The 27,706-nt window shown below is 43.6% G+C and overlaps 1 protein-coding gene across 1 annotated transcript; it reads left to right on the forward strand.

The window, feature by feature from the left end:
- On the forward strand, window positions 1-27,697 carry Rev1 (Rev1 DNA directed polymerase). Its single transcript, XM_084598467.1, has 16 exons — window positions 1-252; window positions 392-530; window positions 868-1,033; window positions 1,133-1,671; window positions 2,468-2,735; window positions 7,143-7,297; window positions 8,314-8,433; window positions 10,373-10,593; window positions 11,264-11,365; window positions 13,020-13,193; window positions 16,052-16,231; window positions 18,398-18,492; window positions 23,104-23,293; window positions 23,723-23,831; window positions 24,773-24,878; window positions 26,576-27,697. The coding sequence occupies exons 1-16, from the start codon at window positions 190-192 to the stop codon at window positions 26,691-26,693; spliced, it is 2,745 nt and encodes a 914-aa protein (XP_084454593.1). The 5' UTR covers window positions 1-189; the 3' UTR covers window positions 26,694-27,697.
- Window positions 27,698-27,706: the final 9 nt, after the last annotated feature.

Genomic DNA, 27,706 nt, shown 5'->3' on the forward strand with positions numbered 1-27,706 from the left:
TGTGTGGCAGACAAATGTGCGGACTGGAAGGATGCGGAAAGGCATGCGGGGGAATCTGCGCGCTCGGCGATGTAGTGAGGTGTTGAAGTGTCTCCAAAATGCAAAAGCGGCCGCGAGCCGGATAGAGCGCACGCCCATTGCGCGAAACTTGGGAGATGGTCCGCCTGCTTCGATGAGTGACCCCCGGTGATGGCAGCGATGGGCAAGCGATCGAGACGAAAGCGATTCGGCCCCACGGGGTTCGAGGAATTTGTGAGAAGCGCACCTACTCTTTGCATTCAGCTGATTTTATGGCTTTACAAACTCGTATATGCTACCTTCGAAATTTATAATTTTCTATTTCTCTGTGGTCCCTAATGCGTGAACCGTATTTGCATTTCTTTTTCTGCAGGGTGGTTACATGTCCGCTAAAGTACACAAGTTGGAGCAGCAATTTATCCACGATGCACTGAATGAAGGCGACTCGTCTCAAGAAGCGCAATCAACCGCTATATTCAGAGGAATTAGTGTCTTCGTGAACGGCTACACGGGTAAGTGTCCTGCGACCGTGTTCGCGTTTGCCGTGAATGCACACGTTTGATTTCGTGCGAAGAACTGAACCCATGAAGACGTCACAATAGTTTCTTTGTGCTTGCTTTATGAACGGCCTTGATGTGATTCCTTTTTCATGCTCATTCCTGTCCGTGCATGTAGGCCCTTGGAAGCAGTTTAACGATTCTTGCTATTACGTTGCGTTTGAAAGATGGCCGTAATTTGCAAGCGAGAAAAAAATCCCGCGCGTTTTTCTAACCGTTGTGCTACCAAGAAACTTTCAGACAATAGCCTCGCCTAGGAAGTTTCTTTGACGTGCTGATTTTTTTTTTTCAGACCCTGCGGCCGAAGAAATCAAGAGGATAATGATGCAGCATGGGGGCACATACCAGCATTATTACAAACGTCAACCTAATTGCTACATGATTGCGACAAATCTCCCGCCAGCGAAGCTGATAGACCTAAAGGATTATGTCGTCAAGCCCAGCTGGATTTCTGATAGGTACTAGGACTTTGTATGCTTACAGAGTGCAGTGAATTATGCTGACGTACATTTTTCATTCAGAGTCTGTTTTGTTTTCTCGTATTTCATTTCTTTTAGTGTACGAGCTGGAAAGCTTCTACCTGTTCAAGACTATATGTTATATTCACCTGACCTAAAAAATGGCCAGCAGAAGCTCAATCTGGTGAGGTACGAGAAACCGTCAACTTCATCTGCAACACCACAGGCTTCGACTAGTCACAGCAACGACCATGACAGTTGGCTTTCGTCTGAGAACAGTCATGACGAAGACGAACGTTCACGATGCCATGATGAAAGCGGTGTACATACGCAGTCTACAAAGGACAGCTCTGAGCGCAGACCCACAGCAGGTGACCCGAGGTTCCTCGAAGAGTTTTATGGCAGGTCACGGCTACATCACATATCAACTGCGAGTATCAAGCTTAGAGACTATGTTACTCAGAAGCGGGCAGCCAGCAATGGCGTGTTTGTTGGTATTGAAGAACTGAAAGAGCATTTGGCACAGAAAGACTCGAGAGAGCAAACATCACCTGTGAGCAGAGACACTGTCATTATGCATATTGACATGGACTGCTTTTTCGTCTCTGTTGGCCTTCGTTCAAGGCCACACTTGAAAGGTGAGAGTAGTTTTTCTGCATTGTGTGAGCACCAGTGCAGAAGGTGTTGTTGCAGCAAAGCATCGCTTTCTTGCCTTTTTGTACACTGAATGCATGACAGGGAGTTGGCAGAGTAAATATTGGTTTGCGTTGTGGTCCTTAAAAATTTATGAACACATATCTCATATAATGTGAAAAATATGCATCAGCAGAAAAGAGTTTTAAGGTAGGCACATGCTAATATTTTTGTTAAATGTCGAGGTCGCGAGTGAAATGTTCGTGCCTAATGTGTTAACAGTTCATCACCACTATACTTCGTAATGGAACGTGAATCATGCTGCTGCTATATACGTTGACAGCCATGAAGTTCAGTTCCATGCTTGACCTATTTGCTGATTACTATTTGTCAATTTCTTTGAATTGTTAAAGTTGAAGTTAATTATGAAGTTGTAACAGCCAGACATGCGTGGCTTTGAAGCAACTGCTAGTTCTACCAAATGCTATGACTGCCACTTCTGGCAAAATTATGGCACCCATCTTGTCAGGACTTCTTCCCTCGGCATTTAGTGAACTAGCTTTATAAAGGTAATAAAATAGAATTGCTTCCTTTTTAATGGAACAGTCAGCATTGGCATTTAACTGGGTGAACCTTCATTTAGGGCTGTTTTTCTTGATGTCAGTACATTTATTACACTTCCATACTTGGTCGCTGTGACATATAGTTATTGTATTGTTTGCGTCATTACTAGCTGTGCTTGCAGCTATTGCAGTCTCATCCATAATTCGCACGGAGCCTTTTTGCTTTTCTTCTTAACAGGAAAGCCTGTAGCTGTATGCCATGGGAAAACATCTGACACATCAGCTGCATCAACCAGTTCGGCTTCGTTGGCTTCTCAGGCTGAGGGGAGCGACTTGATATCCCGGTCTGAAGTAGCCAGCTGCAGTTACGAAGCACGGAGAGCTGGTGTCAAGAGCCGCATGTATTTAGGGCAGGCTAGGAAACTGTGTCCAGAACTTGTAGCCATACCATATGAATTCGAAAGCTATGACGAGGTCTCCAAGCTGTTGTACGATATTGTAGCAAGGTAAGTTGCAGTTTGGTTGGATTAGCAATTGGTAGCTCTATTTTTCTTTTACTTTGTGGTTGGGCAGCCCTTTGTATTGCACATAGGGACTAATTGTGGGGGATGCATTTACACCTTTGAATGCATCCCCTTCACAGACTGTCTGCCGGCACTAACAAAAATGTTGTTTGGTGACGTGTTTGTGTATTGCCATGTTTTGTCAGTGTTGCCTGTGTTTCAGCTGGTACTTTACTCATTTGGATGTGTTTGACACTTCATTTTTGATGTAGGTGAAGTAATCAATCACTACAGAAAACCGCCTGCACATTGTAGTTTATTTTATCTGAACAAAGCTAACACATTGTCAATCTGCTTGTGACCCAGTACCAAATACTGCCATTTTGTAAAGTTTGAGCACAAGTACGGTACTCTAGATATGCCTTGAGCAGGGGTGGAAGTGCTGCTCCATTTGCTCCATTCTGCTCCAAACTGCTTTTCCTGCTCCATCCTGCTCCAAAATGTAATATTGCTCCAAAACTACTCCAAGCAGGCTGCCTCAATGTTTTGCCATCAAATTTAACGGAACATGGTTTTGCCACTCACTGGGCCATTGATCGTATTTCATACAAAAAATGTGATTCAGTGCAGTTAGCGATTTTCAGATACAGCAGAGTGATGGCATGTTGTGTGTTGCGTATACACGGTATAGGGGCCGCCATGGTCAAAATGATAGCAGCTCATCAGTGGCAGCGGTATATAATGCATCTTGCAGTGAGCCTAATACAAAATTTTCCTAAACTAGAAAAGCATGGAGCATAAGGAATGTTTGTTCATGAATAAATTAAAAAAAGTAATTGGACGGAATTGATTGTAAAGGAAATGCTCTGTGCACATGACATAGCACTTTCTCTCTGCATTTAAATCACTGCTGGTGAGCAAGGCAGACCCCGCAAACTATTACAAGTCGTTAGGAAACTTGTCGGGCTGCAAATAACTACACGAATTCTAATGGTTCTGCTGTGAAGACAAGCAGGTAATTCATCATTGAGCCTGTTATGCCTACACCAGACAAAAGCATACTTGAGCTGCTATGGGGTGATGCGACTTGGACGCCACTCATTAAAAGTGTTCTCAGTTGGAAAGCTATACAGGGCCTGTTGCCAGCATGTCGAAATTATGGAAACCCCAGCGTAACTTAAGCGATAATGCAAGCAGCCACTGGCAGAAGGTCGTGAGGTAAAGAACCTGAAGGAAGAAAAGGCTACCCTTCAGTGCCGCCTGCTCTCTCTGAAGGCAGAACTGTACAGTGCCCATAAATTTACCCGCACAGGCAAACGATCAAAATGGATATGCACCAGATAGCAGAAGTGTGCTGCTCATCAGTGTGAATTCTGAACATAGTGGCAGTGCTTGAGTGCATCAATGTGGTAGATTCTACCTCTAAACCTATCTGGTCAAAATAGTGAAAAGCTTTTAATTGAGCGATGTTCAAGTTATGAAGTGTAAAAGGAAGCATTCTGTTCGCTGCTAGTCTATTCCAAATTGTTGCTCAGGTGAGCTGTGTTAATTTAAAGATATGTACAGTCTTTGTCAATAATATACAGCGTAAGGTGTTTGCTTCTAAACCCTGTAACGAGGCTCCTGTAAGCAATACTGGAATATATTAGACAAGCTAGAGAAGAGTTCGGACAAGATTTGTCATCTACGAGGTTTCAAACGCTGGAGATGTGCAACGAGCTCAGATACGGCGCTTAGAATCAAAACCCGTGGGCCGTATACTTTTGACAAAGACTGTACATATTTTGGCTGTTTTGTCTTTCTTGTCAGAGATGCGTGCATAGTCAGCAAAGCAATGATCGTTGAATAAAAAGTAATCAGATTGGATTTTTTTAATATATATGCTGTTAACAAAAACGATTGAGCCTAGAAACATGTTCCAAAAAGTAGTTCGAGGGCTCCAAAACTCTGGTCCAAAAGGGCGTTATTACTGCTCACTGAGTTGTCAAAAATGCTTGAGTCTGCTTCCACCCTTGCTAGAGGTACAAATGAGGTCGAAAGGAATAGACAGTATTGTGATGAAAAGTGCAGGCATATGCTTGGAATGTTGCCTTCATTGCCTCACTGAGTGAAACTGTAAGCAGCACTTCCATTATCATGAAAACAGCATTCCATGATCTAGTGCTGATGCGGAATGCTGAGCCACGATAATGCAGTGAACAAAAGGTGGCTACGTGTTGAGCGTCTCAAATTGCTAATGGAAGCTGCATAATTAAGACGAAAGCCTTTAATAGCTCATCGCTGTCGTAAGCGAAAGTGTCACGCTTTTGCGGCAGCTCTGATACTTAAAAAATTAATTAATTAATAAACCTTGTCTCCCACCAGGGAATCGAACCTCCATCCCTTGGATCCCCAGCCCAGCGCTTTACCACTGCGCCACGCCCCGGATTGTGAAGCGCTCTTCATAATTCCCCTTGTCTACAGTGAGAATGATAGCGAGATTCCGCGAGTGACAGACACTGCGCCTTTCCCTTCCTGTAGACAAATTATGGAATGCCTGTGAACTTTAATAATGCCTGTGAACTTTAATGCGTTCAATGAAATGCTGGTTGTGTTCGACAAGGGGCACGCAATGTACCGTCACGACAGGCCATGTCGTCGCAAGGCGATTAGTGCACATACGAAGCTGACCCCACCGGGCGACCGATCCAGGCGTCCGCTCACCCTTTCATTTGCCGCTTCCTCGAACGCCGCACCACACAACAAACAAAAGCAGACCCAGATGTCTAGGAGGCATTAGTGCAGCAGGCATCAGCAGCGTTTGAAATTGATTTACAGGATAGAAAAGGCTCAGTATCTGTCACAATTCTCTGCGTACGCATGTACCATGCCATAAAGGAAGGGAGGAATGTGAATAGTAGTCACCCTTTTTACTCAAAGCAGCATTCACCACCAAATTCGTAACAAATGCGTAGCAAAATGAGGCACTCAGGCATTCGTCTTTCACCACTTTAGTCGCCAAAGTGTCTCGCAATTTTTTTGTGCACTTCCTGGAGTGCCTGCGGGCAGCCAAACACCCAATTTAGTTTTCATGACAGCCAGGACACCCATATTTTTGTAATCGTTTAATTTTTTTGTGCACATGATCATGCTTGGTACACAAGGGGTTTAAAAGTTTAGCTGTGATAACAGGAGCGAGGCCAGTGTATGCTTAAGAGACAAAACATGAAGCAACATTTGCTTGTTTTTAGTTATCAGGCCAGCATCTTGCACAGTGAAGTCACTGGTTGCCAGCAACACATTATATCAAGCAGCTGAAAGCAAATTCTGTGTTTGACTTTGGCTATATTTGAAAGCTTGGCAATGCTAACATTCTCATTGGTTCTAATCTGGGAGTCACTTTAGGCATTTGCTCTGAGATTTAACATCTGCAGATCACAGTGTCAGTACGTCGCCCCACACTCCTCTTCTTTGGTTTACCGCTGGTTATGGCACATTGTCACAGAAACTGGACTTTAAATTTCAGCCTTTATGCTTGTCAAGTGTGAAGAATCACGTGATAGCAATTTAACTCCATACATTGTCATTGAGCCATATGAGCAATGTTGATATGTGGATAGCCTCATGTAGACAGCTTTCAGTTTCGTGAGCATCACTATTTTAACTGTATGCACTGCACTAACACATGTCAACAGCATTAATCAGGAACTCTGTACACAACTGGGCATATAGCAAACCTGCATTTTTTACTGTGAGCTTTCTAAAAAACTTGTCTCTGTGTTTTTTTTTTTTTTTTTTCAGGTGAATTTAGCATTCTTCATATCGCAAATAGTGTGCTTTCTTGCACCAGCTTACGAATGCAGCAAATATTTTATTTTTTTAACATGTTAGCTTGGTAGCGATTCTTTAGCCATATTCATGTGGACATATTTAGTGACCAGTTGTAATGTTTTCTTTTCCTGAAATTCTGCCATTATGTGCGTCTAAAACAAGAAGTGATTCAACAATCCCTTGGGTGTTGATGAATTCTGGCATAATGATGTAGCAGTTTCCAGTCATCGTAACATTTTAATTGGGGCATTTAGTGTAAATTTTCGTATGCACCAAAAAAACAAAAGTGTTTTGCATTAGAAAACTAGCTAAAAAAGCTTTCTTGTGGCATGAAAGTTCCATAAAAAAATCTGCATAAGAATCTGCATTCAAGCTGCATAAAAATCAACTTTTGATTTTTATGAAGCTTTTATAGGGTTTGAGTACATGTCAACTTAAAAGGGCTTTTAGCTCTGTGTTATAAAAAATGCTTCATAGATTCATTGCCTCAGAGTTGCACAGTGTTTCCGTTTCTTTTTAGATGCAGTGTGATTAGGCAACGTGTACGTGAATTCTCTGTCAAGCTTTAAAGGTAATGCGAAAGTATGAATGTATACGCAGTTTTACCACGGACATCGAAGCTATCAGCTGTGATGAGCTTTATGCTGATGTTACAAAGGTGCTGCAAGAAGCCGGCTGCACGCCGAATGAATTTGCTGAATTTTTGCGAAAGAAGATTGAAGAGAAAACTCTGTGCACTGCATCTGTGGGCCTTGGTACGTGAACTTACCATTCGCTTCATCCTAGATTATGCGCTTTTAATTACAGCATGAAAGCTGTGGACAACGCATGCACGGTCAACGTTAGTTTTTTTTGCTTCACTGCTGTTGTGCACTAAACGTGCTGCTGCTCATATGCCTGCACGAAGCAGCAAGACTTGGAGGCAGAGCAGCAGATTTTCAGTATTAGTGTACTTGGTTGCAGCCTCTTCAGCATTCAGTCATGTTGCATTCAAATATTCCAATGCAACAGTTCACTGCATCTGAAGACCAAGTCAGCAGAGACATTATTTCCAGTCAGAAAATGATTCACTTACAAAGAGGATTGGAAATCGCATACCCGCTAGGCTTTCACTACTGGCTACTCTTATGAGCAACTTAAGTTTCTGGCGTTGCTTATAACTATGAATTCTTGCCTCTTGCGATATGTGTTTTTCATGCTGACCGGTATAGAATAACTATACTTGTTGTATATTGTTATTCCAGTTTGCACGCTGTCTAGTCTTTAGAGAATGGAAATGTGCAAAAGCAAAGGATATAAACCTCTTAATACTGCTATGAAAGCTTTGTTGTGCTGGAAATCTAATTGTTTTGGAAATTACCACATTGAAAGCTAATCACTTAACCAGTGATGGTTTATTACCTTTGTTGTCTAGCTTGAGTGAACATGGCTGGTGGAGATGGTTTGTGTTGCAGTTTTTTTATCTCTTGCTTCACAGCTTGGAAATCACATACCCACTAGGCTTTCACTACAGTTTTTTTTATCTCTTGCTTCACAGCTTGATTTAAAAAAATCACCAAGATGCTTAGCAATGTGCAGAAGCATAGTTTAGACTGCATTTGTCCCAGGCAGTATGTGCAGCATTAGTGTGATTGCATCTTTCAGGAGGTGCACACGTCACGTTAAGGCATTGGCCGTCACTGTGACTGATGCACAATAGCTTTTGAATTGGTGGTGGTGATACTAACATGAGGTGCTAAGTACACTCATTAATCTTCACCCTTTATTCAAGGGCCCAACATGCTGGCTGCCAGAGTTGCTAATCGGTTTGCCAAACCAAATGGTCATCATTTTGTGGACAGCAGCAATCTGCAGACATTTTTCGAAAATGTCAGTGTGAAAGATCTTCCAGGTGAGTGAAAAAGAACTCCCATATACGTAGATAGGTTTAGGGAGGCCAGTTACAGCATGTGTCAGATATGTGAGCATAGTACACGTTTAGTAATAGTTCGTTCATGAAGCACCTTTCATACAGTTACGTAATGCTTCACAATAATGGCTTTGCAGCCTGGTTTTAGAAAATGTTATTTCTACATTTTCTGATCAGCAATTATTGGAAGTCAGCTTCACAGTCATGTTTGAACGCATAGAAACTAAATTGTCTTCAGAAAAACTGTATTCCGTAATTTTGTGTCAGTGGAGCATATTGTGACACAGCGTTCATAAATGTGCAAAGGTAAACAAATAAAATATTAAGTGACGAATTCACTCCTTTCTTTCTTTCTTTATTTGTTCCTTAGACATTTGCCTAAAAGGAGGCTCTTGTGCTCTCTTTCGTGTCCTTAGTGCTTGATTCTGTGCCATTCTTCATGTGCTTAGGAACATGTTACTTTGCTTTGCATTTAACGTGCATACATGCTGAAAGTAGACAGGAGTACGAAGGTAAGCAAACTTGCTTATAGCACATCACCAGCCCTCTGTATGATGCAAAACAAATAATGAATATCTTTAGCGGATGCATGTTGGGTTTCAGAGATAATGTTTGCGCTAAAGCAAAGCTGCATAGACACAAGCGATAAAAGACCAAGCATTGTGCATTGCTCTGTACGTCTCTCTTCTAAGTGAGAGACCAGACATAGTTTTATGTCGAATTTGAATGATTATGATTTTTATACCTTTGCACTTTCCTCGGCCGTGGGGCACTTTTGATGTTCACTGCGTCTGAGTGAAAATAACCGAGTAAAAATAGCCCTGGAGTGAAAGTACCTCAGGGTATGAATTGCAAAGAATATTGATGACCTAGACAGGAAAAGCAGAAGGTAGGCCTAAAAATCAATATGCAGAAGGCTAAGGTAATGTTCAATAGCCTCTGGAAGGAACAGCAGTTTACAATAGGTAGCGAAGCACTGGAAGTGGTAGGCATATAGTATGTCTACTTAGGACAGGTAGTAGCCACAGATTCGGACCACGAAAGGGAAATAACTAGGAGCATAACATTGGGATGGAGCGCATTTGGCAAGTACTCGCCAATTATGATTAACAGCTTACGGGTATCGGTCAAGAGGAAAGTATAGTATAACAATTGCATCTTAACAGTACTCATTTATGGGACTGAAACATAGAGGCTAACGATAAGTGTTCTACTTAAGTTGTGGACAACAGAGGGAGCTGTGGCACGAAAAATTATAGGTGTAATTAATGTTGAGATAGGAAGCGTGCAAAGTGGATCAGGGAAATAACTTGAGTTACTGACATTATAGTAGAAATCAAGAGGAAGAAATCAACACGGACAGAGCATGTAATGCGAAGAATAGATAACCGACGGTTGATAAGGGTGGCAAATTGGATACTCAGGAAAGGAAAGTGTAGCAAGGGGCGGCAGAAAGTCAGTCGAGTGGATGAGTTCAACAAGTTTGCAGGGGTCAAGTGGATGCAGCTAACACAAGACGGGAGTGACATTCACCTAGCAGTAAGTATAGTCCGGCTGATGATGGTGATGATGGTGATGATGATAGTGAGATGGCGGTGGTATTGAAATGGACATGGGTGTCATAACGGGCATTCTTGCCTCCCATCTTTCTCCCCATCTGCCTCTTTTGACTACTGGACAATAATTGAGAGGAGGTTGTCATTGTCACCCACAATGCAAGACAAGTGACATCTGATCTAGTTTATTTTGTCAGCTACACTTTGTTATGATAGAACACGCAGCAGAATAGGTAACAACACATAGAAGCGGCGCACATATGCGTATTTCATCATGTCTGACCAACTAGCTCGACGTTCTGATGTGCACTGTGTTACCTTCCAAATTTTATGATTTCGCTTCTTGGTTTCTGCTTTGGGTGCAGGTGTTGGCTACAGACTGCAGACTCAGTTGGCCGAACTGGGTGTGGAGACGTGCCGGCAACTCCAGGCTGTGCCTCTGGACACGCTCAAGGCAAAGTTTGGTGTCAAGACGTCGTCTCTCTTGTACCACTATGCCAGGGGTGTTGACAACCGCGTCCTGCAGTTCGACAAGCTGCGGAAGTCTGTGTCAGCAGAGGTCAACTATGGCATTCGTTTCAAAGAGGTAGGGTAAAGCCCGTGAACTCGATTTACGAAGGTTGAAGCACTCGGTCAACTTAATTAGCTGGTACAAACCGTTCCAAATGCAGCAGCATGTTCAAGTCGACAGCTACCAATAGCTCGATGAGCAGTGGTTGGGTGTTTGCTAATGAGCTAGAGAAACGAGATTCAATCCAGGCTGCTACACTGCCACATTCCAGGGGAAGTAAAAACAAAAACCACCCGTATGCCATATGATGTCGCCATACATGAAAGACCTCTAGGGGGTGCAAATTAATCTGAAGCCCTGCATATTAGCGGCCCATGTGTAAATTTTGGGTGTTAAACCCCACAATCCAAATTCACAGCTGTCACAGTATTTTCATTATGTTGAGTTAGTGAGCAAGCACTTTGTGTGTTGCTCTTTGGGTGACGTTTTGCTGTAGTTAAAAAAAAAATGGAATTTTTAATTTAAATTTAATTTTACATAACAGACCTTGCAGTGAAAATTTTGATTTATATGACAAAAAAAAAATGGTACAAGGCTAAAGTGATTTGCACTCAAACTGAGCTGAATTTGGACACTATAAAAATTTGCTATATCAGCAAGGTTGTATTGCTGTATTAACGCAGATTCAGTGAGTTGAGTGGAGAAAGAGGCGCAGGAGTGCTCTATTTGTATTGTTTTTTTCCAGTCTACTGATATGCTCAAGTTCATCGGCCAGCTTTCCACAGAGGTGGAGAAGCGACTAATCGAAGCTGGAGTTCAAGGTCGCACCATTACTCTGAAAGTTAAGGTGAGCATTGTGCATGTGTGTGTGTGTGTGCGTGCGAGCGAGCATGCATTTGTGTCTATGCTTGTGCAGTATGTGTGATTGGGTGTGAGTGAGTTTGGCAGTGATAGGCCAGTGGCTCAGCGTATTTAGGACTTTTTGTTTGTTGAGATTATGGGCTTCCAAGACTGATAAAAGTGTTACCTTTAGTTTAGGGACTTGTCCAACTTTATGTAGTTCTAATCTTCCTTTAGTGGTATTCATTTCTTGAAGGCATAGTCGCCACATCATGGTCTATAATAATTGGTAAACCAGGGTGTACGATGTCCTTTATTCTTTCTTTGTGTTTTTCTTCACCGCTTTTGTTCCAAAATTCGCTAGCACTTGATAGGTGTGCCACGTTCAGTTTTAAACAGCTTCCAGGATTAGCAGAACATAAAATTTGGAAACGTGTCTTTGTTGTTGTTCTGGAGATGAGTGGTATAAAAAGAGATGATGATGTGGGTTTTTGACTGCAGGTGTTCGATGCTGCAGGGAAATGAAATTCCATTAGCTAGATGTTCTATGCTGTGCACTATACTATTATGTTATGCATATGAACTTCGGAGATCTTGCATAGTGCAGCCTTATATTTCAGTTTAGGCAGTCTTGGATGGTGGTACTATGCTAATAATAGGTATACAGAATTGTGATGTGTTGGCATCAGTGGGAGCTACAGAGCTTGAACATTTTATATTCTTTCACCGTAATTAAAAGCAGGGTGTATAACTTGAAATTTTGCTTGCAGTAGTTAGCGCGTTAGCTTTCTCATTGAAGTGCGGTATGTTTCATTAGGAAGAAATGCAGCAGCTGCCTACAGGGAGTATTTTCATGTTCCGCATTCATGCATCTGAGCAGAACTCAAGTGGACTTCTCTTTTTTTACATTCCATTTCATCCCTTTTTGCCATTTCACATAGTTAGTGTATAACTTGAAATTTTGCTTGCAGTAGTTAGCGCGTTAGCTTTCTCATTGAAGTGCGGTATGTTTCATTACGAAGAAATGCAGCAGCTGCCTACAGGGAGTATTTTCATGTTCCCCATTCATGCATCTGAGTAGAACTCAAGTGGACTTCTCCTTTTTTACATTCACAGCATTTCATCCCTTTTTGCCATTTCACATAGTAACCATCCAATGTCAGTCTCTAACGCTCCTTGGCCTCAGATGCCCTTGTGCCAGTAAACGTTACCAATCAATCAATCAATCAAGTTTAGCCAGTGTTTGAATGTGCATTTTAGTACTATGTGAATATGCCTGCTGATAAGTCTCTCCCATTCTGCCTCCAAATATGTGGTTATTGCTTTGTCCTAGCCAGGAGTTTCCTAAGGATCTCAGATTATGGAGAGGGGTGTCTGTTTCAGTAGGGGAGGGAGAGGGGGGGGGGGGGGGGGGGGGAGTTAAGGGTAGAGGAGAAGTGTTAGTCATTTTTAGTAGTCTTCAGTGCAAAGAAAGAAATTCACGAATTAAGAGGATGCCTGCAGAAAAGTGAAGGCCATGCATACCCTCAAAAGGGATGTGCAAGGAAATTGCTGGTCTTAGCACTGCCCCTTCTTATGCAAGGCCTGTGCTAGAAAGCTTGCCAAGGGGGCTTGAGAGTGCCTTGTGACGTGTGCATGAGTTGTGAAATCGGTGTGCACAGGTGCGACAGAAGGATGCCCCCTTGAATCCGCCCAAGTACATGGGCCACGGGCTGTGCGACAACCTGACCAAGTCTTCCCACCTACTGGCTGCCACCGCCAACAAGGCCGTCATCTCCAAGGAGTGCTGCAGTCTTGCAATGCAGATGCACTTGGTAGCTCCCGATATCCGAGGGGTGAGAACACGCCTGGTGTGCTACTGTCGGGCCTAGCTAACGGGGATATACTGTATAAACACATGTAAGGGCCGCACATCTTTTTTTTTTTTTTTCAGATTCGAGGTTAATTTTTGGGGTGTGGTTCATACATGCGACATATGAAAAAAAAATTTTTTTTTTTCAAGTAAAAACCAACCTTACCCTATTCTTGTGACTGCTCACGCTGACCTCGCACCGCGTGTGACTTTGTGTGTGCTGTGCTGTTGAGATTTGGCAACATGCTTTTCTTGTCGGGCGACTTGTTTGGAGGTCGCGCTGTGCGAAGTGTCAGTGTATGCGCGAATGGTGGGCACTATGCCAAAGCTTAGTCAACTTAAGTATCGTGTACTGATTGCTAAGAAGTTGGACGTCATTCATTCTATAGAAAATGAAACCACAAAGAGTGCTTTAGCGCGTGCGTGGAACTTGCCCTTGACAACAGTCTGCGGCATATGGAATGCTCGGGAGAAACTGAAAAGTGGGGCCGCATTGAATATGAAAAGGTGCCGCTTGAGTGGTTCTGCTTTTCCTGATGTTGAAAAAGCTTTGATGTTGTGGCTAAAAAAAGCTAGATCACAAAACTTGCCGGTCACCAAACCTCTTCTTACCGAAAAAACGGAAGCGTTTGTAGCCCAGCTGAACTGCGAAGATTTTTCTTGCAGCAACGATTGGTTGGCACACTTTAAAGCTCGCTACAATATAAGTTCAAGGGTGGTGGGTTGAGAGGTAGCACACGCGGACAAGGAGGATGTCCAAGAATGGCAAAATGGGCTGCTGCAACAAGAGTTAGCACACTACGCCGCGGAAGACGTTGTCAACTTGGATGAGTCGGCACTTTTCTACCGACTTCTGCCCAGCAGAATGCTAGCATTCAAGCTGGAAAACTGCACCGGTGGCAAACCTGCTAAAGAATGAATATCGGTTGTTTATACGGTCAACATGACCGGTAACCAGAAGTTGTCACTCCTTGTGATTGGACGCTACGGCAAGCCAAGGTGCTTCAAAGGCGGTCGATTGCTATCGGGCGTTATTTACAGGAGTAATTAGAAAGCATGGATGACTGCCAAGCTTTTTGAAGAATACATCCAGCTGTTGGATCAGCGTTTCATGGCAGAAAGAAGAAAAATCCTGTTAGTGCTTGACAATGCATCGTCCCATTTCGAATTGGAAAACTTGGGTGTAATCAAGCTCCTCTTCTTGCCGCCCAACACCACGGCACTTGCGCAGCCTTTCAACCAAGGCATCATTCGTTCGGCCAAGTAACCATACAGAAAGAATCTTCTAAGCAGAATACTTCTGGCGATGGAAAGCGAGAAGACGTACCTTATCGATCTGCTGGGTGCGGTGCACCTCCTAGCATTCTCGTGGCAACAAGTTGACCCCGTTACAGTACAAAATTGCTTCGTGCGGGCGAATTTCATAGTGCGTGCAAGCGATGCCCGCAGTCGACGATCCCGCGGTCAGCGATCCCTCCAATGAATGTGACGCCTTGCTAGCGGAGGTGTTGGAGCGACACGACGGTGCAGAGACTGTGAACTTCAAAATGGTCTGCGTGGTCGACAGCTAGGTTTCAACGTCTCCGGGCTGATCGGACAGCGAGATAGTTGCCGCTGTTGCCGCTGATGATGACATTGAGAATGAGGACAGCGGCGACGAGTTGGGAACGGAAGACTTCAGTCCTTCCGTGGCGGAAGCTTCTCAAGCATTGATGGTTATGAGGGCGTTTGCCAAGAAGAGGGGCCTCATGAAAAAGCTTGCCCCCAGTCTCGCCGTTTTTGAGACTGCTGTTGTCGCCGCACGACCTCACTCGGCTATGGGCAGCAGTTGGACGCCTGGCAGTGAAATGTCAACAAGGTTTCCGTGAAGCAGTCGAAGCTTACTGATTGTGGGTTTCTATACCTTCAAATAAGTGAAAATTTCAAGCTATTTGCACCTCAGTAAAATTTCTTAAGTTGATCTTGTTTCCTTTCTTGTTTCGGCTTAGACCAGTTAAGCCAATTATCGATTATAACTGACATTTTCTTGGCACTTCGATATTGTTATAAATGGGTTTGACTGTAATTCAAAATTTTTCTTATTTTTTCTAACTCGGTATTAGCAAATTTATTTAGTTGGCCAGCAGTGTAGCATTGACTTGAAGGTGCACTGTCGTTTTCAGCTTTTGCTACTTATGTAAATGGAGATGGAGAAGCATCATGTTTTTCTCGCAACCATGGAATGTGCTGGCAGTCTGTGTGCTAGCATACTTTGTGCCTTTCACCAGTGCCTCACCTGACCAGTGATGTGGAGATCTTGTTCAGAGAGCATCATCAGCCTTTCTGTGCTTATGGCAGATACATGCATTTTGACAGGATACATACATACGTTCAACTGCACAGGAAGAGTTAGAAAGTGGAGAGGTGTAGAAAGGCTGCATAAAACGTCACACCGTTAGGCCACGAGCAAAAGACCATCTCTCTGGTATTTTTTTTACCTGTGAAACCTTTGACTCATTTGCTCATTGTGGTTTTGTAAGCATTTTCCTCCCACAAAAATAGGGGAAAATGAGTTAATGTTGCAATATGTATTTGGAGGCCTATGCCTTTAGCCGCGGTTACGTGAATGCGGCATGTTGCACGTTGCATTATATTGTAAATAATAATAATGATGCAGTAAGATTTGCGATGCATTAAGGTCACATTCACACAAGCACAGCTCATAGATGTACTGCTTGTACCGCTTGACGACACTGGAAGCTTGTCAGATTCAAGTGTCTTGTGACGTTGCATGCCACTGGAACTAAGTCGCACATAGTGGAGTCAGTTTCCTGAGCAATGGCACTGTGCTTTTCTTTGCAGGTTGGAATTCAAGTTGGGAGGCTAGAGCCCCTGCCATCGGGGCAAGGGAGTGGGGTAAAGACCATGTTGGACTTCCTTACAACATCTGCAGTAGCAGACCCAAGCTCAGCACAATCAGCAACAACGAATGGTACAGCAGAGTCACTACCCAAGGCCGTCAGTCTGCCAGCCTTTTCAGAGGTAGGCCAACATGCATACAATTTACAGAAGGCTTTTTTTTTTTCAGACAAACTCAGAGGGACCAAAAAACTTGTTCGTCTGTTGAGAAGCTTGTCTTATCAAAAGTGCCTCTAAAGAAAAGATATGTAAGCGTGATAGGTATGTCCCAACATATCTTGCATGAACACCATCAATACCCTTCTAGGGAGAAGATTAATTACAAATAAAGATATTTTTTTCACTAAGGTGCACAGAAGCTGTCCTGCCGACAATCTCTTCAATCTCTTTTGTGCGGTGTTTTCTGGCTAGGAACATTCTTACTGCGAGAGTAGTACAAGCGGCACCCGGCTAAGACACCGTCGTTATTGGTGTTGGGGTTTTTTATAATTGCCTTTCTTTTCATGGCGAAGGCTATTATACAGCATTCACCCTGGGCCTTAGCGAGAGTAAAAACCATTGAATTTGGCAAGGCCCCAGAGAGTCGCCGACCATATTTTCGGACTTGCGGGACCCGGGAAATGGTCCAAAAAATCTGTGACCTTGAAAATAAAATCACTTTTCTGCGAAAAATCAGCTTTAAAAATTATGAACTTCGCTTCTCCTATTTTGTTTATATGCCGATAACAGGGAGTTATAGCTTAGCGCGATCTGCTATCGTGATCGGTTTCCATGCGCCACCCATGTGCACGCGTTCGCGTGATTCGATATGGCGGGCTCGGTCGCCAGTGCGCTCGTTGCTGGCTGGTGCAGACACTGCAGGTGTGCGCGCCGCCGGGCAGCATGCGACAGTAGCCAAGACCGCGAGATGGAATTCGCGGGGAAACAGCAAGCGGAATGAGAGCCGCCATGAATCACGAATGCACTGGACCCCTCCACTTTCCCACAGGTGGCAGCGGGCGGCGTCGGAGCGCGTGCCACAGCGGACGGTGCCCATGTTCCATTTTCAATCTGATTGCGCGCTCTTTGTAGTCTGCCGCGATGAAAAAGTTGAGCATTCACTTATTGCTACTGCCTCAAAAGGCGACTATGAACAAAGATCCAAGCTAGTCCTTCCAAATAACTGCTTCGCCTAGCTTTCAGGGCCGCCCAGTTGTTTGCGAAAACGACGCCCGCTGGCGTCCAAGTGATGCCGAGAAAATGAGCCTTCGGTCAAAAGACCGTCTACACAGTATTGCTCGCGCCAAATTTGGTCCGAAAATCGGAACTTTTGGACACCATATGGTTCAAAATATCTGTCATGAAAATGTACAAGCTCCTATGGGCCGCGTGACAGTTCCTGCATAATGTCCGAAATATTGCGCAAGTTCGAATGATTGGAATCCGAAAAACCGGTCAGCTACTGTGTCACCAAAGTGTGCAAGGCAGTTACCCTGATTCGCTGTGGCCTGCTACGGGCAGTCTGGATGTAGGCTTCACAGTTTGGCAGGTGTCCAGGCAGTGCTTGGAAGTCGCACAGAAAAAAATTTTAGAGCTGAGCTTAACCACCTCAGCTTATCAGTAAGTAGAGGCTGGTTGACATTAGCGGCAGAGAGGTATGGAGTGGTAGGCTCGTTTTGGTGCCTCTATGCTGACATCCATACTCGGCCTTGTTCTGCGCGCAGTCTTCGGTTCGATCGCGTTGCTATCAGGTAAAGTCTGCGTAGCGGAAGCAAGCAGTTACAGTAGTAGCACCGTCGAAACGGTCTAAAGAAATAGGGTGGGCACTCAAGCTCCGCCTTCAAGTGTATGATGTGACAGCGTTAATGGCTTCCACTTGCGAGCTCCCCTTCTGGTTCGTCATTCACGTACATGCACTTTCCTTCAAAACGGGACGGACACTTAAGGCGCCCTCTGAATAGGCACTCTCTGAGTTACTGTGCCTTCTCTGATTGAATTTTGCTGTTCTTGCATGTATTTGCTACGAATTTTTGCATTACGAATTATGGATAGAGCGAACTATTTTCAGACTTTTTAACTGTTCATTATAACGAGGTTTCACTGTACAGTGAAACCTCGTTATATATGCGTGTTCGGTATATCGAGGTTTGACTGTACAAACTTGCTTATTTGTCACTCGTACGAGTTTTATTGATGCCAAGAAATGACCAAAATATTTCTATTTCTTGCGGCTGCTTCATACATGTGAAGCTGTTAATGTGGATGCTCTGATGCTTATTCTCCACAAACCTTTGTGCCTGCACTTTTCAGATTGATCCAGCTGTGCTAGACAGCTTACCTCCCGACATCAAGAACGAGGTGCTCACTATGTACAGGGAAAGCCGGAGGAATCCTCTGCGACCAAGGTGAGAAGTTGGTGCTAGACGTAGCCGTTCATTCACTGCCGTGGCCTTGTGGCACGCGTGCAAATCCTTTATTTATTTATTTGTTTATTTAAGAAATACGGCAGGTATACCAGGCCCAAGCAGGAGAGATCAAATACAATCACTGTTATGCTGGCTCAAAAATAATAAGGAATGTCACACAGCGCTGAACTGATAACACGGGGAAGTCTGCGCACAATAGAACATATTACACCTAAATTGCGAGGCGATAAAAACAGCCAGTTAATCGATGTGATGTTCCAGCCTGCGATTGTCCGTTGAAAAACGAGAATTTGTACATATTGGTTCTGGCAAATATAGATGATAAGGCAGGCAAGACAGCGCTTAGCAAGCTCCAAGGCAGTATTCCTTTTCGAAAAGGAATTTTGAAAAATAAAAAAGGAACAACTGAACAAGGGCGCTCAGCTCCTGTGCCCAACGATGCAGGATCGAATCCCGGACGCGGCAGGCGCTTTTCAATGGAGGCGAAAAAGCAAGGCGCCCACGGTGTGCTGTGCGATGTCAATGCACGTTAAAGAACCCACGTGATCGAAGTTTCCGTAGCCTTCCACTATGGCGTCTCTCATACCCCGAGTTGGTTTGGGACGAGAAACGCCATGAACCAAACCAAACCATTTTAGCCGATACATTATAGCCCTGTAAGCAAGGTCCCACTAAAGCAGCTGTGACACTTTGTACAGAGGCACAAAAAAGCCTCTCCTTGCTTGATGTTAAGCCTAACGTGCTTGTTGCCCGCAGAAATAGCAAGTAATTGCAGATTTCAATTTATTGCGAGTAATTATTTGAAAGGTGGAAGACAATTTCTTTTGGCTGCAAAGTGACAGATAGCCTTCCCAAACATTTGTCGCATATCTTGGCGATACAGTCTTGGCACTCCTCCATTTCACATGCTTGGATTACGTGCGCACGCATCCTTTCGTGTGTGCAAGTTTTGTGTTTGTTTTCAGTTTTTATTTTGTTCTGAAACTCTGGGAGGAAAAATTGTGCAACGTTCCTTTCTTTTCTTTGCACGCAATCAATTTATTCAACAAAAAATGTTTTATAATATTGCTGTTTCCAGGTAATTTTTTAATCCAGACAATTTTCTATGCATGCTCATTTTCGTGCCAGGTAGGAAGGAGATGCATTATTTTTCATGCTCATTTTTTGACAACTCGAAAATGGTGAGTCGCACTAAAATATTGTAAAGTGGCATTAATTTTTTCTGCCTTCCTCACTTATCATCTTTTACATAGCACTTTCATATCTGTGCAAGACATGCCTACTTTTGTTTGAGCCGTGCTAAAATATTTTGTCACTGTTGCAACTGTCATTCTAAACACGTAGGAGCCTTGAAGCTGACGTTAACACGAGTAGCAGTATGAGTAACAAGACATCATTTCAATAGTCGTGTTTTGGCCTCTCTCTGTTATTCCCAAATAAAGCTATGCATCGAATAAACAGCATTAAAGCAGTTTTAAAAGCATCGTTTAACCGAGACCACCCTTTTGGAGTTGGCACTAGATATTCGCTATATTTTGTGAGGACTCCAGCTTTGTGCTTCAGATAAGGGGCATTGTCCAGATCCCAGAAGTCAGATTCTCGGGTAGAAATCGTGCTTAACCTGATCGTTAAAAGGTCTTTGTGGTGGAGATTAGGATGAATCCAAGATCGTTCTCTCACCGGTCGGTTCATGTCGCCGAATCCAGTGTCATGATGGACGCTGCGGAGATGCGGCTGTAGGCGCAGTGCGGAGACGCGAAGTCATTCTCCTTTTCTTGCATGCTTCTATGCTTGGGACCTGAAGATGGCTAGCATGAACGAAAACCTCCAAGCGAGGTAGACATGGAGCGCAAGTGAAAACGCTCTTTTTACATCTTCCTGCCGCACTTCTCTTTCCTCTTCCTCCCCTCGTGCTACGAACACATTAGTACAGTCGAACCCGGATATATCGAACTCGAAGGGGATCGCGAAATAGTTCGATATATCGATAATTCGATATACAAAAATCGGCTTGTGACGGCACTTACGATGCGAAAAAACGATACCGTATTTGTTGCGTAATCGACCCACTCGCATAATGAACGCACCCTCCACTTTTGCACCCGAGAATTTGAAAAAAAAAAAAAAATAAAATTGCGTTAAGGCCAGCTCGCTCATATGCAAGCGACTGAGCGATCTCAGCGACGAGCGGCAGCGACAGAGCGAAAATTTTCAAACTTGTTGCAACTGCGTCCCTCTCGCCGCTCGAGCCACCGCGGCAGCTCAAAACAAGGTTTCTGTGTGGCCGCGGCGGCAGAATCGCAAGCATTTTCGCTTGCATGTCGATGGCGCGCGTCAGTCCGTTTCGGTCGTCTCATCCACAGCTCATTGGCAGCGTGCCAAGATGCTGCGCAGCGATAACGTCGGGGCGCGTTTATCTTGATAGCTCCTGCGGTGGCGGGGAGCGAACTTGGCAGAGTGCCCGTGATGGCTCGATTGCACAAGCCTGGTTCGATTTATCACGCCGCGCTTGGGGCGGGCGTCATAATCGCAGCAGCTGATCGCGTGCTTTCGCCGATTCATACATGCAAGGATAAACGATAAAAAAAAAAAGTAAACATCCCCGCAAAAACCAAAAAAAAAAAAACACCTGCCGCTTCTTAACGTCCGCAGCCGCCATATCTTACGCTACGTCGCGCGTACAGCACAACGATAAAAAAGGATGACTCGCAAAAAAAAAAAAAAAGAGAGAGAGAGAGCTGCCGCTTCTTAACATCCGCAGGCGCCATAGCCACGTCCGCCGCCGCGCCGCACGCAGAGGGTTCGCAACACACTCTGGGGAAAGCGTCCGACGTCTGTCTGAAAACAGGCTGAGCTGGCTTGGCGCATGCGTTGCGCGTGCTGAAGGAGAGAGATAGCTCAGCAAAAGAATGGGCACACCCACGCACATGGCTTGCAAACGTCATGTGTTGGCGCGCGGGAAACAACTGCAGATGCGCGCGCCTTTGGGGAATGGGCGCGGCGCTGCCCAGACCGGCCGTCGCCGAACTGTCCCCTCTCATTCCTTCCGCGCGTGGCTTGAAAACGTCACGCGGCAAATGGCCAAGGGTGATGCGATCGTCTTTAGGGAAGGCACACTTTCCAGTGCGTGGTGCGCAGTTCGATATATCGAACGACCGGTGAAATTGAGTTCGATATAGGACGCAGCTTTCCTATACTTTTACATGGGATTTTCAAGGGGATATTTCGTGAGTTCGATATAACCAAAATTCGATATATCCGGGTTCGATATAACCGGGTTCGACTGTATTTACATTTGCCGGTCTTGTTTGGGGTGCAAAAAATCGGGTGGAAAACAAAGGACTCTGTGTATAAATGTCATTCTTCAATAAAAATAAGCTGGCCAGTGCAGCGGTAGCATGTTTTTTTGTTTTCTGACTGTTCTGTGGTGGTCCATTTCATGCCCTTGCAATATGCTTAACCAGTAGCATCTTGCCCAGTTCTTGGTTCTACTAATTTGCCTTTGTACTGGAACGAGGCAAAAAGTCTGCAAATTTGCTGAATTCAAGTGTATCTCAATCACATTCTAAATCTAGGCATATAGAAATGCAACTGAACCGTTAGTAGAAGATGAATGCCTAGTGTAGTAATAGCTGATGAAGATGGCAGCGTGTAATCAAGTTTTGCTGGGCACCTAGCCACGGAGACGTCAGAGGTGATGAACAAGTTGCATGCATGTGATGCATGTGCCGCAGTCATTCGCAAGGTTAAAGTACAAAATATGAACACATGAATATACCACACAAAAAATACAAAGGAAATTGGGAGCAAAATGGCAGGCTTCATGAAACACCGAAGTAAACAACTGTGTCAAACTTTCGCTGAGGAACGAAGGTCATGCAGTTATCAAAAACTTTTCATCAAGGTAATTTTATGTCATCTTCGCATTGGCACGTTGGACCCACACATCCGACATACAACTTCATCCTCAAGAAAGAAGATAAACCAATATGTGAAGGGTGCGGAGATAAGCTCAGGGTAAACTACATTTCATTGTCATGTAAAAGGCTTGAACAAGCAAGTAAGACATTTTACCCAGTTTTACGTCGAACAGATACTACCATTCCATCCCTCACTTCTCCTAGGAGATAACGCAATTGTTGATATTTCCTGTTTTTAATTGCTTATATGAAATAATGTTATTGAACAAGCTCCGACATGATATTTAATTCTCCATGAAGACACAATGTACCTTGTGTGTAGTTCATGATAGCCTTAGTCACTTATGCACTATAACACCCAGCACAACATTTAAGTCTATCTATACTCTCATACTGCCAGTGACTGCATTACGGCAAGCCATGGTGGCATTGAAGAGCATGTATTGAGTCTGCCACAGGCTCCACTCACAGTTACATTGTGACCATTCTGGAAATCAGCATTCCTACTTAGCAGTCTTTAATACTGGCACAGCTGTCGCCAAGTTTTGCAAGCATGTCACCAAGCAGTAAGGGTAAGCTGCAAACCAACTTGACCGGTAGAGAAGTCAAGTTTGCTTGCGAGACAGGTTTGGATTTGCTTCTCAGTGATATTTTTCTTTCATTTGCGCAGGGATGTAGCAGCTAGTACGAGTGGTGTAGGTGGCATTAAGAGTTCAAGTAGCAACCACCGAGCCTTGGCGGCGGCTGGTGCAAAGCCCAAACTGCAGCCCACGGGGAGGAGAAGAGGTCGCCCGCCAAAGAGTGCCATCAGCCCCCAGAAAGCACGGCTCATGGCATGCCATTCGCTCAAGGAGTATATGGTGAGCAACATCCTTGAGAAATTCATAAGGTGTGGGATCTTTTCAGTATTCTTTTTGTTTTGTGCTTCATTAGGGCACTCTTTATTATTCCATTCTGCTCTCATGTAACTTGACAAAAGTAATGCATGTATTACAGAAACTAGATTAAACCGTGGAGCTTTATGTTTTTGTTCAGTGCTCTTGCACATAATGTGATAGCTTACAACTGTGTCCTTATGAGTAAATGTGAGATAATAGGGGCAGAAATTTGGGGGCTATTGTTTAGGTATGTGCGTACCGAAGTGCATTTATTGCACGCGTTTTTTACCTTTTACCTTGCTTTGCGAAAACTTGAGTGAAAAAGAGGTTCTACAAATGGTTGTGGCTGTTTGTCACAGTAGCTAGAGAAGATAGAAACTGTTCCTTGACAAAGCTTTTCCACTACTGTAGACCAAACCTGTCCAGACAGCTGTGGAGACGTTTGAGTCCGTAATCGATTCCGAGAAGAAGATGGAGCAAGTGAAAGCTTTGTTGCAGCAGTGGGTGAATGCAACCAGTGGTATGTGGTTCTGTATTTTCATCAAGTATTCCTTGCGTGTCCTGATTACTGTTAGAAATATTGTGCCTTGAATGTTAGCGGAAATATGCAGATGCTCTTTTGAATATGTGAATGCAATTAATTTATATATTTTGCTGTTGGGGATAAACTCGGCAGCTTTCTCCGCCTAAATTTATACTCGTGCGCTTGAGAAGTTTCGTGCAGAATAGGCACTACTCTCATTTCAAGATCTGCATACTATATCAAAACGTACAGAATGTACAGGTGCCCGCAAAAATTGTCGGAAAACTGCACCCAGGCATTCGGGGCCAGCTAGAACATAGGAACCTCGACGTAAGGAAACTCGCGATTTAACGAAATTTTCGGCTGCAAATAGGACTTCGTTCAAGGTTCAACTGTATTTGCTTCTCGTCCAATTATTCATCCAAGATGAACAATCGTGCGAAACATTGAAGCACCAATGGTATCGTTGCAGTAAAGTGCTGTAACTTACGGAGTTAAAAGCGATAGCTGTTGAGGTAAGAAACGCAAACCTCCATCATGGGGCGACGACACAAAGTCAATATAGTATTAAGTCTATCATTATCCAGCTATGGATGTGGGATTAACTCTGTCATTATCCAGCTATGGATGTGGGAAAATTACCTTTTCCTACTGACAACAGAACAGAATGAACCAAGGGCCCTTATCAAAACAGTTTGATTCATTCATATAATCAACTAGGAGCATATTTGATTCGCTACTCAAATTTTTTTTAATATTCGCACACTCCTAAATGTAACCAACTAGCACAGTTTGAAACTCTTAGCATTATTAGTGCCACATTTCAAATCCCCACCGTGCTTAGCTAGGTTCTGTTGTAAATGAGTCAAACCCTGTAAAAATGTTTAACGGTAGCATCATAGAAGTTCTTTTCATCGTTCCATTTGCATTCTTTGCAGATACTGTTTTGAATTCGGATGTGGTAGCGTGGACTAATGTCCTGTGCAGCATTGTCCATGAAAGAAACCTGGAAATGCTCGACGTTCTTCTCAAATTTTTTCACAGGTGAGCTCTCTGAAAAGTGATGTAATTAATGTTATAGTAGTATAACAGTAGTTTTACTAATCAGCAGAGGAGAGACTCTTATGTGTGTACATTTAAACCTCTCTGTGGTGAAGCATTCCAAACGGAATGCTGGGTCAAAAAAGGGAATGCCATTCCTTTTGGAACCGTGAAGTGGGGGTGGATTATAGGTTATAAACGTAATAAACCTGTTGCATTTTGTATTGCTTGCAAACACTGTATATAAAAAACACTTATGTTAAAACATGTAAAGAACAACACTCATCAGGAAATCATTATTGATGTGGTTAGGTAATAAAAAATAGAACATACTATACAATACTGGAAGTACTTTTATGATTAATCTTATTTTACAGCACATCGAAGCCAGTGTTGATGGGATTGGTTAATGAGAAGTCTTAATTAGAGTGTGCAAAATCAGTTTGTATGCATAAATTGCAAAATCTGCTCACAACTTTGCATGCTTTGATCACTTAAGAGCATACTGCAATGAAAATAATTGCTGGTTTGGTTTGTGGGGTTTAATGTCCCAAAGCGGCTCAGGCTATGAGACGCCACAGTGATGGACTCCGGAAATTTTGACCACCTGGGGTTCTTAATGTGCACTGACTATCCGCATTAGTTGCCAAGCTGTTGTCCTTGTACACTTGAAATAGTTGGGAATTCATGTTGTGAGAAAATGAGCAATAAGTGAATGGAGACAAGGTACAACTTGGGATTTTCAAATTTTGATCCAAAAAAATGAAGCTTCATGGATAGGTAGAAGACGGGCAGTAGATTTTGAAAACATTAATTCCAATACACTGTTCTCATTTCTTGTTTTTGCAATTTTTCTGCCCGAAAAACCCCATCTCATTTGAGCTATTTGTGGTGATATTTACGTAGGTGCACTTTTTGGCTGAAGCAGCACTATTAGGTTGGATGGAATAAATTTGTAGGCAGGCAGATCTCTTTGTTGTGGATTTGGCCTCACCTTTCGAGCTCAGTGCAGGGCACAGGCAACTGAGCATGCGCCCGATCTTCTTGCTTCTCTTCTCACCGTCTTCCGAATCTTCATGCTGCATCTGACTGGCTTCTTCTTCTGTACATAAACAGCTTTACCTCATGTAACCATCATAAATGAAGCTTTCGCTTACACACTAGGTTTATTCAAGCTAAACCATCAGCATTTTTTTTGCAGCAGCAGCAGCACTCCGACATTGCCCTTTCCGTAAGCTCGAAATTCGGCCTTGGTTAAGTTGACCTTCGCACCCTGTTGCAGCATCCAGAACCAATTTTAGAGTTTGAACTTGGTGCGTGCATGCAGCAAAAGTGCACTGTGCTGGTTGTATTGAGTGGCAACATGTATAATGTAGAATTAGCACCCCTAAAACTGCCCTGGAGCTGAATTACGCTATGATCACAGCACGAAACCTGTTACCAACCTGTCAGTCAGCCCTCCTCCTATTAGTCAACAGGTCCGCTGTTCGGAATCAACTAATAGAAGCGGGGATAGCCAATCGATTTGCGATGGATTTGCGACAGTTTTTGTAATGCGATCGTAGCGTAATTCGGCCCCCGAGCTTCCAAACTTTATGTCTTAAACACTTAAACTAATGCTTTGAAGCGGTTGATACCATCCGATTTGCTCGAACTTAGAACCTAATGTTTCTCCATTTGCGTGGCTTCTGCTTTTCTAGGACCGTCCAAAAAAATGGAGCCCAGCTTTGGCAAGACACGTACATGAAAGTGGTCAACACCGTACAAGGCGAGGTCCTGCAGACATTTGGGCATTTCATGAAAGTGCTGATATTTTAGAGCAGCCGTTTTACCATTTGCCAGTTTTGAGCCATCTGTGAAATACCTTCTCTTTTTGTTTTATGCGCACTTTTTGCACTGTTGAAAGCATTTATAAGCAGGTTTTGCTGCTTAAGGATATGCTGTGTCGGAAGAATGCATGCCAGCTAAGAGACTTGTTATATCAACTTTTAATGTCTGGAAATATTGAGAGCTTTTTTTTTTTGTTTGTTTTTGTTCACGCAAGGCATACATGTTGAGCTTTTTGACCATGTAGTCTAGACGAAGGTTGCTGCGTGAAAAACGGGTATTGTTCGTCATTTCTTCTATATCAAATGTATAAGGAACAGGCTAGAAAGCTCTGCCACAAAGCATTCCAAGCAGAGGTAATTGTTTTCTTTTGTGGGGGCCTTAGGTAGGCAAGATGCTTCATGGCCGGTGCAGATGGCCAATTTTTGGGGGTGGACCAATTTTTGCGGTAGTGGCCACCGCCGCCCCTGGCGCCGTCATTGTTCGGGGGAGTGCGACTGTTAACTTTGCCCTAAAATGAATCGTGGAATGTGTGTTATGCGGTGCGATGAAACAGTGCTTCCTTCACTGAAGCCACGTTAATCACATAGTGCTGAACCGGTAATGTCAAGAATCCAGTTAATGGCATTGAACTAGTTATTTGCCTAGTACTTTGCCCAGAAGATGCCAAGAACATGGTTATAGCTTTTACAGATGAATTGCCAGTTGTTGCACCCAAAAGAATGAAAGCTGGCTAGGGTCCCAGTGTAGTGGGTTTTCGTATTGTTTTTGTACTCTACATGCAAATGAACGACTTCATGTGCAGTCCTGCAGTGCTATAAGACTGCATGCCACAAAGCTCAACAGAGATATTTCTTTAATTTGATAATTTTTTACATTAACTTGAAAATGTTTTTTGAAAATGTTTTTAATATTTTTTTCTGTCTTTGTGGTGATGAGTTACATTGTGCGACATTGTATATTTATTCGTATAGAATTTATAATGGCACTTTTTATGGCTATGG

Source organism: Amblyomma maculatum, chromosome 3 (assembly GCF_055883805.1).
Source record: "Amblyomma maculatum isolate TAMU_Amacu chromosome 3, ASM5588380v1, whole genome shotgun sequence".
Classification (NCBI taxonomy): domain Eukaryota; kingdom Metazoa; phylum Arthropoda; class Arachnida; order Ixodida; family Ixodidae; genus Amblyomma; species Amblyomma maculatum.

Excerpts from the sequence above, each read along its gene's own strand:
- Rev1 (XM_084598467.1), top strand. The coding sequence starts at position 190 with ATGGCAGCGATGGGCAAGCGATCGAGACGAAAGCGATTCGGCCCCACG. Across the intron at positions 8,434-10,372 it reads CAGTGTGAAAGATCTTCCAG|GTGTTGGCTACAGACTGCAG; the intron begins GTGAGTGAAAAA and ends CTTTGGGTGCAG. Across the intron at positions 24,879-26,575 it reads CTTCTCAAATTTTTTCACAG|GACCGTCCAAAAAAATGGAG; the intron begins GTGAGCTCTCTG and ends CTGCTTTTCTAG.